This window comes from Marasmius oreades, chromosome 4, assembly GCF_018924745.1.
Source record: "Marasmius oreades isolate 03SP1 chromosome 4, whole genome shotgun sequence".
Lineage (NCBI taxonomy): Eukaryota > Fungi > Basidiomycota > Agaricomycetes > Agaricales > Marasmiaceae > Marasmius > Marasmius oreades.
Genome location: NC_057326.1, coordinates 1,224,439 through 1,238,925, shown reverse-complemented (window position 1 = coordinate 1,238,925; position 14,487 = coordinate 1,224,439). Strand labels below are relative to the sequence as shown.

Sequence of the window (14,487 nt, the reverse complement as noted above, 5' to 3'; positions counted from 1 at the left end):
TCCTTTCCGCAAGCTGAGGAGGAGGAAGAAAATTATGGTTATAGTCCCACTGAAAGGAATATAAAAAAACTGGACTATATGTACAACTAGACTCTCGTTCTTATTTCTAAAGGCCGGGACCACTCCTAAGAGGGTCAATCGCAGATCGGAGCTCGTGGTCACTACTACTAGTGCTAGTAGAGGCCAAGTACCGTCATTATGCGGTCGCGACCGAACTACCGACTCGGTGTGCCGTATTTTTCCAGAACTCAAGCCTCATGTGAACAGAAGCGCTACGTGCAAAGTCCTCGATGTTCTGACTCAACTAGACGCAAAGCGCAAAACGCACAAATCCAAACCGATCAAGGACCGTGCGATGGCCATGGGGCGCGGTCCTCGGGCCACTAATTCTCAAGATGCTGAACACCATATGCATGCCAGCTTCAAACATTCGTGTTCTTCTCCAAATTCACGCCCGACAGACTTTGATAATAAATCTTAGCTATCGCTCTTTTGAGCCCTTCTAGGTCAGCGGATATTTGCGGGCCGCCTGTACCCGGGCCTATACAATTTACATTTGCATGACTCCTGCAAATCGCAATTCGGACCGTACTCCTGGTTGAGATTTAAAGCAAGGGACTGGAGGGGAATGATTCGAATGATTTCATTATTTGAGGATGCCAGCTATAGTGTACAAAGCCAGATCGACGACTGAGCTCATCGCTTTACGCGCTCGTGAACAGCCGGATGATCCTGCGGTCTACACCGGCATTCCAGAACCAGACGACATTATCAGACTGAGATCCATCTCGTACGCTTTATTCTCCCGAATCTGTTACACTGACATCAACAGTAACTAGCTATTCAGATCTTCTTCGAGCTGTCGACCGTCTCGCATGGCACTATTCGTTTCTCGGTCTTGGTGTACAGCTTTCATCACGGGAGTCGACGATCCCACCTCCACAAACCATCGCTTGTCTCGTCACCTCCGCTATCGACGAGACCCTACTTGAGTTTGCCCTTTGCAAACTCGGCTTAACTCCTCTTTTACTTTCTGTGAACAACTCTGTACCTGCCGTTGCGCATCTGTGCAAGCTCACGAAATCGGCGCACCTTATTTTCAGCCCCAAGTTTACCGAGGAGGCAAAGGAAGTGCAGAGTTCGTTAGCAACAGAGGGTTATGAGCTTGAGATTATTGAAGATAAACGTTTTCCATTGTGGGGCCCTGAAGGAATCGCTAGCGCAACCGTCAAGGCATTTCAGGCGCCTCTGACTCCGGAGCAGGAAGCTAATAGGCCAGCGGTTGTCTTGCATTCTTCTGGTTCGGTGCGTTGCTTTTCTGCCTATTATTGCAAAATTCCAAAAAATGTTTCTTTCATAGACGGGTTTCCCTAAACCATGCTATATCACTCATTACGGGCTAATCGCCAACGTCGCTATTAACCAGAACAAGATTGGATTCAGCACTCTACCAGTATTCCACGGATACGGACACTTTGCATTGTATAATGTTCCATCATTCATCTTCTCTTCGCTCACCGAAATACCGCTAGATTCCGTTGTATATATCCTGGTCGACCGATTACACTGTTCCCGCCCCATCTACCTTTGACGTCTGCCAACATTTGCGCCATTCACAAAGTATCTCCACCTGCTAGGCAATGTTTCGCCGTCCCGTATGTTATCAAGGTAGGGAACAGTTTAAGATTCGCCTATCGGTCGATTAATTCCATGCATGCTAGCTCCTGGGTGAAACCGAGGACGGGATCAGAACGCTCTCGACTTTCGACGTTGTCAGCTTTGCCGGCGCTCCTTTACCTGTGTGTTTCACCCCCTCGTTCTACGCGTTGGTTTACTGATTGAAGCATAGGAAGATCTTGGTGATCGGCTGACTGCCGCTGGTATAAATCTTCTGAGTATATACGGTACTACCGAGGTCAGACGTTTCTTTTCACTATGTGCGTTGTCCTCAACTAACTTGATCCTAAGACCGGGACCCTTATGAACTCCGAAAGAGATTTTGCAAACGACAAAGACTGGAACTGGGTTCGCCCGACCCCATTAAGCAAACAGTTTATCAAGTTTGAGCCTCAAGGAAATGACACCTTTGAAGTTGTTGTCCTAGATGGCTACCCACCCAAGGTAAGTCTTCCTGTTTTAGCTGTCATCCGACCCTGTTACGCATCGGCTTCAAGATCCAATCCAACAGAACGGACAATTCGTTCGCCACAAAGGATCTGTTCAAGCGTCATCCACAACGGGAAGATCAATATTGTTATATGGGAAGATTGGATGACACCCTTGTCCATATCCTGGGCGAGAAGACAAATCCCGGTGTGTCGGATTCGCTATCTCTATCCTCATTTACGTTTCTGAAATAAATTATCATTATCTAGTCCCGATGGAATTGTGTATTCGTGGAAACAGTCCTTATGTTGCTGAAGGTCCTCCATGTCTTTCATTTGCTTACTTCTCTTTAACTTGCCCTCTAGCCATCGTTTTTGGTGCAGGAAAACCTCAAACTGGTGTTCTCATTCTACCCTCCGAGTTGGGGAGGGATTCGTCGAAGTACACGCTTATGGAGGAAATCTGGCCCGTCGTCGAGTTGGCGAACGCAGAGGCTCCATCGCATTCGAGAATTCTTCCGGAGATGGTTGGATTCCTTCCGTATGTCCCGAAGTCTTATTTCTGTTTCTGCAATTAACTGATTATATTCGACAGATACGGAACTCATGTTCCTGTCGCCACCAAGATGAGTATTCTCCGGCCGGCTTGTTACGCCATGTTCAAAGATTTGATCGGTATGCACTCGAGCAACTTACACCGAGGCAATCCGTCACCTTGAATTTAGAGAGCATCTATACGAGATTCGAACAAGGGTCCGACGACACCAGGAAGATCGAGATTACTTCCAAGGAAGCTTTGGAGGAATATCTTCTGGACACGATCAAGAGAGCAGTCGGGCCAAGCAAGGCACCGAAGTTGACGATGGACGTCGACCTATTCGCTTTCGGAGTTGACTCCTTGCAGGCGACGAGGGTCCGTCACTCTGTTCAGAAAGAGCTGGATCTGGGAGGTGTCATCCTTGGACAGAACGTCGTTTACGAACATCCCAGTTTGAAGAAGTTCGTCTCTTCTGATCTATGGCAGAAAAAACTGGCTAATCTGTCAAATAGGTTGGTGGAATACATCTTGTCGCTGAAGTTTGGCACCGCGCATAACGCTACTCCCCACCAAGTGAAGATGTTTACTCTACTTGAGAAGTACGCCGATAAACTTCAATCGAGGAAAGTCCAAAATGCTCCTTCTCGTCCGGTCAACGCCAGAGTTGTTGTGTGCTCGTCTCCCTCTCCCTCGCGTTACCCACTCTCATCGCGTTTATAGGTTCTCACTGGAGCCACCGGATCCCTCGGTGCCCACATCCTCCGTCAACTTGTCTCCTCCTGTTCTGTCCGCAAGGTGATATGCCTGTCTCGTGCGTCTTCTCACGAGGAATCCCGCGAGCGTGTCAGAGAATCACTTCATTTGAGAAAGCTTCCCGAACCTGAACGAAGCCGGTGGGATTCGTATGCTGCCAACCCGAATGCACCCCATCTTGGGTTAACCGAGAAAGAACATGAGTCCATTAAAAATGAGGTTACGGATATCATCCATGTAACGTTTTTTATTTCGCGTCCTTTTCTCTTACGAACTCGATAATCTGAACAACGACTACTTTTTCGTCCTTCAGAACGCGTGGCCGGTCAATTTTATCGTTAACATCGACTCGTTCGAAGCGCACATCGGAGGCGCACTGAACTTCCTCAACCTCTGTGTTGAATCTCCCTACGCCGAACCCGCCCATTTTTACTTCAGCTCCTCTATCAGCTGTCGTCAAGGCTCTCCTGATCCTATTTGCAAGGAGGATTTCCCACTGGATCCTAGCACTGCAGCCGGTACTGGATACGCGCAGAGCAAGTGGGTGGTTGAGAAACTATGTGAGAGGGCAGCACAAGAGGCTGGAGTGACTGTCGCTGCATTGAGGATAGGTCAAATGGTGGGAGACACAGTCAAGTACGTTACCATGATCCCGTGGAGGCTGGATGGACGGGGGCGGATGAACTGATTCTTCTGACTGTAGCGGTGTATGGAACGAAACCGAAGCATGGCCGCTTCTTTTCAAGAGCGCGAACACTATCGGGGTGTTACCCACTCTAGACGAGGTATGGAAATTTCACCATTCTTACGAAACAAAAGCTGATACTCGGATGTGACCAGAACCCACAATGGCTTCCGGTCGATTACGCAGGTCGTGGTATCGCTGAGGTCGTGCTCAACCCTAATCCACCCAAGGCTGCGGTCTACCACGTCGTCAGCCCAGATCGTACCACCAGTTGGAACGAGATTTTATCTATTCTGGAAGCCTTAGGGATGAAGTTTGAGAGAGTTGACAGTAAAGAGTGGGTGGAGAGACTTGAAAAATCGGATCAGGACGGTGTTCGAAACCCGGCTATCAAGCTTCTTGTGAGTTTATTTTTTTCTTTGCGTGAAGCCTTTCTAAAGATGCTGCTGACCTCCTTGTAAAGTCGTTCTTCCAGGACCGATGGGGCTCAGGTACAGCTAAGAAGCCTATGGTGTTTTTGACGGAAGAGACAGGGAAGGTTGCACAGAGTATTGAAAGTGCGCCTCCGTTGACGAAGGAGTTGATCGGGAAATGGGTTGCTCATTGGAGACAGACTGGATTTTTGAATTGAGTCAGCCTTGCAGGATAAACGGGTTGTGACAAAAAAAGAGAAAACAGGAATCGTGAACATTTTTTGTACATATGCCATTTTTAATCCCTCTTCGACCTATCAACACTAGATCGACGACAAGAGATGTATCAAGTTCGTAAATCAGTCCATGAATAAATACTTGGTACGATGCACAACAGAGAGATAATTGCTAAATATACATCTATTCGATTACTTCGGGAATAGTGATCCAGTAGCGTGGAACGCAGAAAAAAAAACCAAAACAAAACGAGAGCAAACATGAAGAATCTACAGCAAGAACAGAGCAATAGTTGTTATCGAGATCACCACTGTCAACGTCGACTCAGCACGTATGTGTGAGGATACCGCTGCATTCTTCCCTTTGACGAGACTCGTAGCTGATACAGTAGCTGCAACGGATCCTATCGTAGGCGTAGGGATCGGATCGTTAGCACCATTCAACGACAGAGAATAAGCCGACAATTGAGCGAATCCCACTGATGGCGGGTTGTATCGGTAAACAGAGTATACGTTTTTCTACAAAGGGAAGAAGGGAAGGGAAGTCAGGTGAGATGCCATCTAATAGACTGGCGGAAATCATTCACGCACCAAGAAAGTATCACCAACGATCCAAGCAGGGGCACTACCTCCACCCGATATAGCGAAGAACGCTCCGACACATAGCGTGCTGGATGCTTGGTCGACTTGGAAATCGGCGTTGCTGATGGGCCAGCTCCTACCGCCAAAAGCGACTGTTACATCAACGATAGTTTTACACGCTGTTGTTGTTGCCATATGTCAGTGATCGATGTTTCATCTGTTGATTCGGATGGGGAGTGGATAACTCACGATAAAGATAGTATCCCTCATAATCTCCTGTACCTACTCGTGAACCTTCGATCTGGGCGTAAATTGAAGCAATGGCGGATGGAGGGCCGCCTATAAGAGTGGTGCCCGTGTCGATGGCTGCATAAGATTGGGACCCAGAGGGTAGGGATATCGAATTCCCCTGAACGGTAAGGGCTGCCGAAAGTAGGGATGAAACCGGGGGAACGCTAAGCACAAAAATGATGATCTACTTACATGTCATCTCTTGTACCCAGTAGGTGCCTTGTCCAGAGGGAATGTTGTTATAATCAATGTCGCCAGTGTACAGACTTGAATTTACGAAACCTGTAGAAAGAGACACATCAGACATCTATCTTTTATGCACTGCCAATAATTGTATCAGCGCACCCATCGTGAACGAGCCACCGGGCTCCAGCGACTTGCCTCTAGTCATATTGGCATATCTAAGTAAAGGAGAGGAAAGGTTAAGTTGTGTATAAAAACCGAGACGCGTCAAACAAGTATATTCACCTTGTAAGTTGGAATGCCATCAAAGGGGAATCCCATGTTCCATCCTTGACCAAAGCTTCCCAAAACGGAGTTGCCTCAGACGCAGCAATCGTCTGGAACGCAAGACCCAGTAACCCCGAAACCGGGTAACTAAGCAGATCCTGAGATACATTGTTACAGAGACCAAAGACTTGATTAGAAACGGAGAATCCAGCCATTTGGACGGTGTCGGAGACTAGTCGTCCAGAAGCGAAGCCACTGCCGTAGACAATGCTGAATGGAGTCTTGGTATCCTTCACGGACGAGGACTCCGATGTAGCAAATGTGGGGATTCCTCCACAACGTGATGTGCCACACGACGATGAATCGGCTAACCACATGTCACTGAGGAGATTACGGGAGTTAAGAGAGAATGCTAGGCATCGAATTAAGAGAGGACGTACGCTGAACCTGTATCTAAAACGACATTATATGATACAGCTGGCGTTCCAACAGCGAGAGACCCATAGAAACTGGTAAGATGACGATCATTGAAGGGTTTGTTTTACCAACGCAAACAAAAAAACCAAGATACTAACCTTGAGTCTAGACCTTGATTGACCAGCCTGAACGTCGAGGTAAGTGGAAGATAACGAAAAAAGGGTCTTCTGCAAGACTCACAAATTCGTTCCGGTACTACGTTTCTCATTCATCGTTCGCATGCCATACTTGGCCTCTACCGACAGCTTGTTCTGTCGTGCCCATGCACCTACTTCGTCGTACGACTTGGCCGCGGGTATTCGACGAAGGAGCTCAACCGAGTCCCGGGAAGCCCGAGTGGAGGCCCTAGGCGTTGCGGCAGCATGAACAGTGGCGACGAGAGATAACAGTGGTATTAGATAGACCATGATGAGGGTACAAGGAGATTTGATTTAGGGTGAGGAAAAGAAAACGTAAAAGCTATGCTCGACCAGCGAGAGAAAGATAAAGGAGTGTCAGTGGAGAGCGCTGCGCAGTCCCGTCGGCTGAATCAGAGCGGTTAAATTAGAGCTGGCTCCACGTGGTTTTTTGAACTCTTTTTCTTTCGCTCAAATGACAAGGTTGCAGCTGCGGATAGTCGGCTGTGTCTGTTACTACTATGGACTATTACTATCACTGTCAGCACGAGCCTTCCGTCCGCCTCGTCGGAACGCCATAATGGCGGCACTCGACTTGGAAACATCTCGTTTGTCGGCCTCGGACGTTGAGGTAGCTGTGCACCCAGACCCACGACCTCTTTCTACATGCATGTAATGCTATGAACAAGTCCGCGGTAAGCAGGTCTTCCAAAACGTCCTTATTGAGTTTACCTTTGGATATGTCCTCGGCCCGAACACAATCTGTCCAAAACGCTCTAACTCGTCGGGCGCGAAATGACCTTGCGGAATAGTCATACGGAGTCGATTAGAACTATAAGTATAAGAGCCTAATCAACGATCAAAAAAGCCTTCAAACCAGCTTACACGGACTACCAAGTAGTCCCCTCCACTTATGACCTTCACCGAATTGATTGTCGCGCTTTGTCTTCCGGCTGATGCTATGGTGAGTCTCGACTTTTTTGGGACCGTCCATCGATTTTGGGATTAACAATAATTCGTTGTAGGCCTTGAATAAATATCTCGCCGATGAGCGATGCCAATGCCGAGAGTGCACCAAACTGAAAGAAAATTAGACGGAGTGCAGTCGAGGTATGTGTTCTGTTGTGCTGCATTGAGGACTGGACTAACGGAAATCGAAACACCATAGATTCTACAACTTCAACTGGGGCTGTATTTCTATCTGTACTTTTAGGATACCCTGTCATTGGAGAGCCATTAATACCCGCATGAAGCAGTACAAACTAGTCTGACAATTTACGATGACAACGATAACAATAGGCTGTCCATAGTAGCCTAATGAGACAGTGGTTTTGTATCTCACGCATCGACGACTCATCGATCGCGAAAAGTATAGCACACCAATAGGATATACAAATCAAAGAATATGAATAATCTGGTACACTACAATACAGTGATAAAGATAGATAGAAACACAAAACAACGTAAATCTATGTCCTCTCCCCACGTAACCGACGAGCAAGGGCAAGATCCTTGGGTTGAATAGTAACACGCTTCGCATGAATAGCTGCCAAATTCGTATCTTCAAACAGCGAGACAAGATACGCCTCAGCAGCTTCTTGAAGAGCCATAACAGCAGACGATTGGAATCGCAAATCAGTCTACAAATTACATCCGTAAGCACCAACCAAAGACATAGGGGCTTTGAAACAAACAGACCTTGAAGTCTTGGGCAATTTCACGAACAAGTCGTTGGAAAGGAAGCTTTCTAATCAACAACTCCGTCGACTTTTGATATCTTCGGATTTCACGAAGAGCAACTGTTCCAGGCCTGAATCGATGAGGCTTCTTCACTCCTCCAGCAGCCGCCTAAAACAAATCTCAGAAAACATGAATCACGGAAGGCGAGTCATCGAAACTCACTGCAGTAGACTTGCGAGCAGAAGACTTGGCTGCCAATTGTTTACGAGGTGCCTTTCCTATCCACCGTTTCAATATACACACACCCTTGAGAGTATTCAAGTAAACTCACCTCCAGTAGATTTACGAGCTGTTTGTTTCGTTCGGGCCATTGCGAATGTAGAGACTTTTGTGGAATGAAGAAGTAGTAGTGGTGGTGGTGGTTTGGGAAGAAGCGACTGAAGCAGCAAAGTCTGAATCACCTCGCCTATATATACCTCCGCGACGCGTCTCATCACCTGATTGCAGACTTGTTGATCACAATCAACAAACGGGGAACGTTGGCACTGCCACCAGCCTCGTGACTGTGGCTTGGGTATATAAGGCAGCGTATGCATCGGTACCGCCTTAGTTACTCCCTTCATCGTCAAGCCACAACAACAACGCCTTTTTATTTCAACTTTTACCCACTTCAAACAAACTAAATAATGTCTGGCCGTGGAAAAGGTGGCAAAGTGAGTCAATTTGCTCAGTCTTGACAGCTTGAAGATGTTAATCTATGTTTTAGGGACTCGGAAAGGGTGGTGCGAAGCGTCATCGTAAGATTCTTCGTGACAACATCCAAGGTGTGTTTGAGTTGGGCGATTTGAGGGATTCATTAGCTGACTGGTGGATGTTATTGACAGGTATCACGAAGCCTGCTATTCGTCGTCTCGCCCGTCGTGGAGGTGTGAAGCGTATTTCTGGTTTGATATACGAAGAGACTCGTGGTGTTTTGAAGATTTTCCTCGAAAATGTACGTCCTGGATCTATCTACTTGTCTTTGGTTTGAAGCTGATTAATTCTCATCGGTTAGGTTATTCGAGACTCTGTGACATACACTGAACATGCTAAGCGGAAAACAGTGACTGCACTTGATGTCGTCTACGCTCTCAAGCGATCGGGTAGAACCCTCTACGGTTTCGGTGCATAGATTGTATTTCTCTTCTATCTCGGGCTCTTATTTGTATTCTTATTGTATCGCTATATTACACATCTGTTAACACTGGCACGAGTCACATTTCTGAGAAGCTACTAGACCGTCCTTTGGCACGTCACATTCCAAATGTGCCTCGCTCTGCTAGGTATCTACTCATGTATGGCCTGCGTCCTGCGAGGATCGGACTGTATGACCTCAGACTGCCTGTGTATCCGTTTATCATCAGTAGATCAGTCCCGACAAATGACCTTGGGGTTATATACCGGATTTTCACCGCGTGGTAAAAAGGGGCGAATGCCTGTGCTACTGTGTACGCGTCTTTTCGCAGCCCGAGTCGTTGATTGTGTTGTGCGCACGCGTACAACAGTGAACAGGATCTTCAGCAGATGCTTGCTCCCATCGCCACCAATCTTGTCAATAGCCCGTCGAATATCCCTATTCCCAACGAAATCCTCAGCACGATATTCAACCACGTACCTAGCTCCACCCTCACAGATATCGCGTGCGTATGTCAACGATTCAATCTGGTGGCCGAACGCATCCTTTATGCGTCTATTTCTATACGAGATGTTCTATCGAACTCATCGCCGTATCCATGGAGGACTGGAAGGTGTTGCGAGTCAATTCTTCGACGGCCTGGTCTCCGTGAAGCCATCCGAAAGCTCCACATCCGATGGTCCAATGACTCCAGATCTCCCCCTTCCCACCTCGATCTTGCTCCAACGTCCCAAACGCTCGCTCAAGTACTCGTTACAACCGTCTTTCTTGAGTCCTTAGAGCTGTGGCTGGGCCCAGCGAACTTCCAGATCCCTCCAGGTGGAATACACGCTGTGGAACGTGTTGTCCGTGGTTGCTACTTCCCACACCTGCTACAATGTTCTCTAGGTGCCGAATCCCACAAAGGCTCACCAACCTATTCCAGGATATTAGAAACCTTCTTAGCTTCCCTACCTTCTTTACGGCACTTGCGCCTCCTGGATCATCATACGGCATTGAATATTCCTCCTGACGCTCTATCCCAGCTTTCTTCCTTCCGTGGTTCAGCCGACACTTCAGCCTATCTCCTTCCTGGTAGACCGGTTGAATACCTGTCCCTGGTCGGCCAGGACTCCGATGTAAACCGAGACAATCTCCCGCGGTTCACGCACACATCAATTCCCCTTCGGTATCTAGACTTATCAACCATGTCGGTGCGACCGATTCTTCTCCGTAATATTGCGACCTATCTTCCGACTGTGGAATTCCTCAGGATCCGTCTCGCACTGCGTCACACCCTTCACTATGCGTTGTCGGGAATTGTGAGTTCGCCTTAATTAATCAATGGTCTTTTTTCTTCTTCCTCTTCTTCCTTCTGTTTTTTGACCACCGAAACGTTGACCGAGCCCCCCTTCCCCCTCCCCCTCCCCCTCTCCCCCTCCTTTCCCTACTACAGAGGCTTTTAGCCGGACTTGCATCGGTACTAGGGGCTTTCCCGAACCTTACCCAACTGGACTTGTCTCCGACTTCAGTTGCGGGAGTATTACAGTCTGATTACGACCAGGAAATTGGATTGTGTCGGGAATGGAGTCGTGCCTGTCCCTCTCTTCGAAAGGTCACTTTCCCCTCTCACACAGAATGGGTGCTCGGGTCCGATGGCGTCTGGGTTCCAGGCGTTTAAATCACGGAGCTTCTTCACTACAACGAACAAAGACACGTTTTGAACTCAATGGGTAGGTTATAATTGTGTATTAACTCACAGGATTTTATTTTTTTTGTATCCATGACACGCTCGCATTCATTCCCTAGACTTCCGCCATTCACATCGCTCGTGGCAGTCCCGATAGTCGTGTAGTACCGCATCATTGGAACTGTAGGGAGATGGGGACGCTTTAGGGAGAATAACAATAATGTAATGGATTGGACTGATGCTATTCCTACAGTGAGATGCTGAATACATATGTGCCTAGAATAAAGTAAATAATCAAGTCGGAAGAGAGCAAATCCATTACCCAAGCATATCTGAGCATGCGTTCCGAAAGAATGGGGTATCACATAACAGCTGACGAATTTTCTTACCCAGACTCGTCAACAAAAATATCGGTATAGTGGCTGAGGATCGTTTCCACAGCCTATGGTTTATACGGTCAGTCTCTCGTACGCTGACAGGAAATTGAACATCAACTTACCATGTTCTGATGGGGTGCATCTGCCATACCACTAGCGCCGTTGACAGGTTGCCCAAAGAGTGTTGGTCCAAATACAATAGAAAGATTTCCTGTCGACATAGAATTCACAGACTCATGCTGACAAATTCTAATATTCAACACATGTCAGTTCATTCAGTTCAAAGACACGCTTAGAATGGTACGACCTGTGGAGATGGCCAATGAGATATTTCAAAGTAGCGTAATTGGGATCCGGGAGCTCGTTCACTCTCTCATGAAGTCTAATATGCCGCAACCGTTCATTCTCAATTTCTATATTTTGCATCAGCTTCGACAGGCGAAAAAGGAGCGAGGAGATACACGCACTTGCAGCTTCGACGAACCCTGGTTGCAGAGAATAGGTCATAAGTGGTTCGGGAAGCTCCCGTAACCACATCTTGATCACACTCGCAACGTTATTAATATCCGACGACCATTCAGGAGCGTCCAAGTCCACGCCTTCTAGATCTGGTTCAATGTGTATGAGCCCATGATTCCCTCGCACACCTGGTATATACTCACCCTTGTCCAGTAACTGCTTGAGCTTTGCGACTTTGCTTGTCGTCCCGCTCAAACGATATATGCCTTGAGACTCCAAGCCATATTTCTCGATCGCTTCACAGCACTTCTTCATAATGCGTGGTACGTCAACATCGTCTCGAGCCATCTGCTCCCCTAGATCAACACCAAATGTCGGCTTCCCTTTATCCGCCGGCGTGTGGTGTCCATTGACGGAGCTTGGTTGGCTCGGATGAGGTTTTTCTGGTTGATGCGAGGGTATTAATGGTAACTGAAAGGGTGGTCAATTATCGAGTACGATATGCAAGAAACGGGGACTCACGAATCCCTCATCCGAAGGGCCCTCCCTCCGTGGTCCTCTGGGCACAGTTCCACCATGGGCATATGCATAGTTCTGCATAAAAAGCCTGAAGTCTCCCCGGTTGTCAATCATTTCAATGGCAGTCTTCAAGCCAATATTGGAACCTGAGGTTGTATCATTAGTAAAACTATTCACGCTAGGACGCCTGTAGAGGTCCTACCATCGTCTCTCGAGGGTATGAGGGTCTTTCCGTCGCTCATTAGAGTACTCTCGAACAAGAAAGCATAACGAGTGAGGTGGTACTGCGACCCCAAGTCAATTTCATCCGAACACTCCTTCAAGGACTGTGGGTATAGAGGTGAGCAAGTTTAACGTCACAATAATCCATGCAACTTACCCGTAATATCCTAGGTAATTGGAAATTGAAGTATTCTTGTCGCATAGACTGCGTGTCGATGACGGCTTTTCGGAAGGCGTCCGAAGCGGCAGATACTCTGGCTCGTACGTCGTCCTCCTGTCGTTGTATCTAAAGTACAATATTAGTGGGGCGATAGCGGAATGGAAGGTTTCAATCTCACATTGCCCGGGTTTTTGCCTTTGAGTAGTAAACCCCCTTTCGCAACGGCTTTGCCAATTACCCGCTTCCCTCCAGCGCCACTCCTTGCTTGTACAGAGTTGTCTTTCAAGGACTCTCCTTCCTTCTGTAGTAAAACACGTTCTAGTTCTTCTGACGATACATCGAGACGATTCCTGCTCTTCTCTGTGTGTCCCTCCGCCTCTTGCAGGGCACGCTCATAACGGGTGGCAAGCTCCTTGGTCTAGAAAAACTGGTCAGGAAACCCCAGAGGTGCTGAAGATAACTCACTGATTTCCTATTCTTGTCTACTTCCTTCACGATGGTCCCTAATTCATCGCTCATTTCATTCAGACGCTGAGAGAACCGTATTCGGTTGTCACCCATCGTATCATGTATTCGCATTGACGTCTGCCATGCAGTGACAAAAGTTCTAAGATCTCGTGAGTCTAGGAGTTCAGCATGAACTAACATTGGCTTACCCAGCCTTCCCGTCATTCATGGCATACATCTCGGCGGTTGAGCGTGCCAATTTTTGCAGACTCTTCCCGTACTCCTCCTCGATGGCAGCCCGCTTCTTCAAAAACACTGAGGCTTCCTATACCACGCTCGATCAGCTATTTCTACCACTCTCTGAGAATGGCGAGAAACCGCTTACTCTGCACGAGACCATACTCTGTTTGATTCGGTCGAGAAGCAACGGTATACTGCACTGAAGATGGTGTTGACACATGAGCACAACTAGCAAGGCAAACAGCGATGATACGCACATCCATATCGCACAGTGTCCTGAGTATACTTTCATCGAACGTCGTTTCCACCAGCTGTGGGGGTTCTACATTGATAGCGCCATTCGTGGATTCATGAGATTCAGTGATTGCTGTTGCCGTGTCTCGCCATTTCGTGGGTGAAGATATTCGACTGGATTCTGAGCTCATCCTTTGTGATGGTGAGTCTGGTCGTAGGTGTACGGACGAGCCTTCGGTAGAATCATTGTGCCGCAGAGGGGGTCGAGAAGAAGAATGAGGGTACGAGGTGGACGTTGTGTTATGATAATCTGAGTGGTCCCCATGATTACTGGACGAGTTGCCATCCTCAGGCTGAGGCATTGCGGACGATGAGAGAGGCCGTAAGCACCGATGAAGGAGGTTTAGGGACAACGATAACTCCGGGGACTGCTGTGTTATGCCAGCAAGCCCACGTGACTATCGACCCAAGTAATTTGCTGTACTGGTATAGCAAAGCACGACTATCTTCTTTAATGCTCAGTACAGATCGGCTAGCCAGGCTAGTAATTTGCACCTAAGGAATACAAATTAATTAAGGAATTAAAAAGCTACGAACGTTCTCCAAACTTGGTGAGTACGGCTCTTGAGCTTGAGCTTGAGCGCTGAGCTCTCTCATCTG

At 47.7% G+C, this 14,487-nt stretch overlaps 6 protein-coding genes across 7 annotated transcripts; 3 read left to right on the top strand and 3 right to left on the bottom strand.

Moving 5' to 3' along the window:
- The first annotated feature begins 648 nt into the window (after positions 1–648).
- E1B28_007199 (putative NRPS-like protein biosynthetic cluster) lies at positions 649–4,829 on the top strand. Of its 2 annotated transcripts, XM_043151913.1 has the most exons (18): positions 649–790; positions 840–1,305; positions 1,361–1,482; positions 1,533–1,668; positions 1,722–1,799; positions 1,850–1,915; positions 1,969–2,121; positions 2,175–2,313; positions 2,376–2,423; positions 2,472–2,646; positions 2,701–2,780; positions 2,831–3,104; positions 3,156–3,312; positions 3,364–3,633; positions 3,710–4,032; positions 4,100–4,181; positions 4,237–4,482; positions 4,545–4,829. In XM_043151913.1, exons 1-18 carry the CDS (start codon positions 657–659, stop codon positions 4,710–4,712), a joined length of 3,117 nt encoding a protein of 1,038 aa, XP_043009995.1. In that variant the 5' UTR covers positions 649–656; the 3' UTR covers positions 4,713–4,829. The 2 variants fall into 2 exon arrangements, with proteins under 2 accessions (XP_043009995.1, XP_043009996.1); XM_043151914.1 differs by having other exon boundaries at positions 3,364–4,032; positions 4,237–4,829.
- E1B28_007198 (uncharacterized protein) lies at positions 4,830–7,124 on the bottom strand. Its single transcript, XM_043151912.1, has 9 exons — positions 6,711–7,124; positions 6,629–6,655; positions 6,494–6,562; positions 6,072–6,434; positions 5,949–6,004; positions 5,796–5,885; positions 5,562–5,735; positions 5,322–5,491; positions 4,830–5,249 (listed from the first exon to the last, which is right to left on the bottom strand). Exons 1-9 carry the CDS (start codon positions 6,935–6,937, stop codon positions 5,001–5,003), a joined length of 1,425 nt encoding a protein of 474 aa, XP_043009994.1. The 5' UTR covers positions 6,938–7,124; the 3' UTR covers positions 4,830–5,000.
- A 991-nt stretch (positions 7,125–8,115) lies between these two features.
- HHT2_3 (histone H3) lies at positions 8,116–8,758 on the bottom strand (the record flags this gene model as incomplete). The annotated part of the gene is made up of 4 exons (XM_043151911.1): positions 8,658–8,758; positions 8,549–8,604; positions 8,345–8,494; positions 8,116–8,286 (listed from the first exon to the last, which is right to left on the bottom strand). Exons 1-4 carry the CDS (start codon positions 8,695–8,697, stop codon positions 8,116–8,118), a joined length of 417 nt encoding a protein of 138 aa, XP_043009993.1. The 5' UTR covers positions 8,698–8,758.
- A 185-nt stretch (positions 8,759–8,943) lies between these two features.
- E1B28_007196 (uncharacterized protein) lies at positions 8,944–9,575 on the top strand. The gene is made up of 4 exons (XM_043151910.1): positions 8,944–9,039; positions 9,093–9,150; positions 9,211–9,320; positions 9,381–9,575. The coding sequence occupies exons 1-4, from the start codon at positions 9,013–9,015 to the stop codon at positions 9,495–9,497; spliced, it is 312 nt and encodes a 103-aa protein (XP_043009992.1). The 5' UTR covers positions 8,944–9,012; the 3' UTR covers positions 9,498–9,575.
- Positions 9,576–9,867: 292 nt separating this feature from the next.
- On the top strand, positions 9,868–11,160 carry E1B28_007195 (uncharacterized protein; the record flags this gene model as incomplete). The annotated part of the gene is made up of 2 exons (XM_043151909.1): positions 9,868–10,801; positions 10,936–11,160. Exons 1-2 carry the CDS (start codon positions 9,890–9,892, stop codon positions 11,158–11,160), a joined length of 1,137 nt encoding a protein of 378 aa, XP_043009991.1. The 5' UTR covers positions 9,868–9,889.
- Positions 11,161–11,375: 215 nt separating this feature from the next.
- E1B28_007194 (uncharacterized protein) lies at positions 11,376–14,329 on the bottom strand. Its single transcript, XM_043151908.1, has 13 exons — positions 13,851–14,329; positions 13,739–13,792; positions 13,563–13,678; positions 13,372–13,513; positions 13,085–13,324; positions 12,904–13,032; positions 12,727–12,850; positions 12,528–12,670; positions 12,209–12,476; positions 12,014–12,154; positions 11,854–11,959; positions 11,669–11,795; positions 11,376–11,611 (listed from the first exon to the last, which is right to left on the bottom strand). The coding sequence occupies exons 1-13, from the start codon at positions 14,187–14,189 to the stop codon at positions 11,555–11,557; spliced, it is 1,986 nt and encodes a 661-aa protein (XP_043009990.1). The 5' UTR covers positions 14,190–14,329; the 3' UTR covers positions 11,376–11,554.
- Between the last annotated feature and the right edge of the window lie 158 nt (positions 14,330–14,487).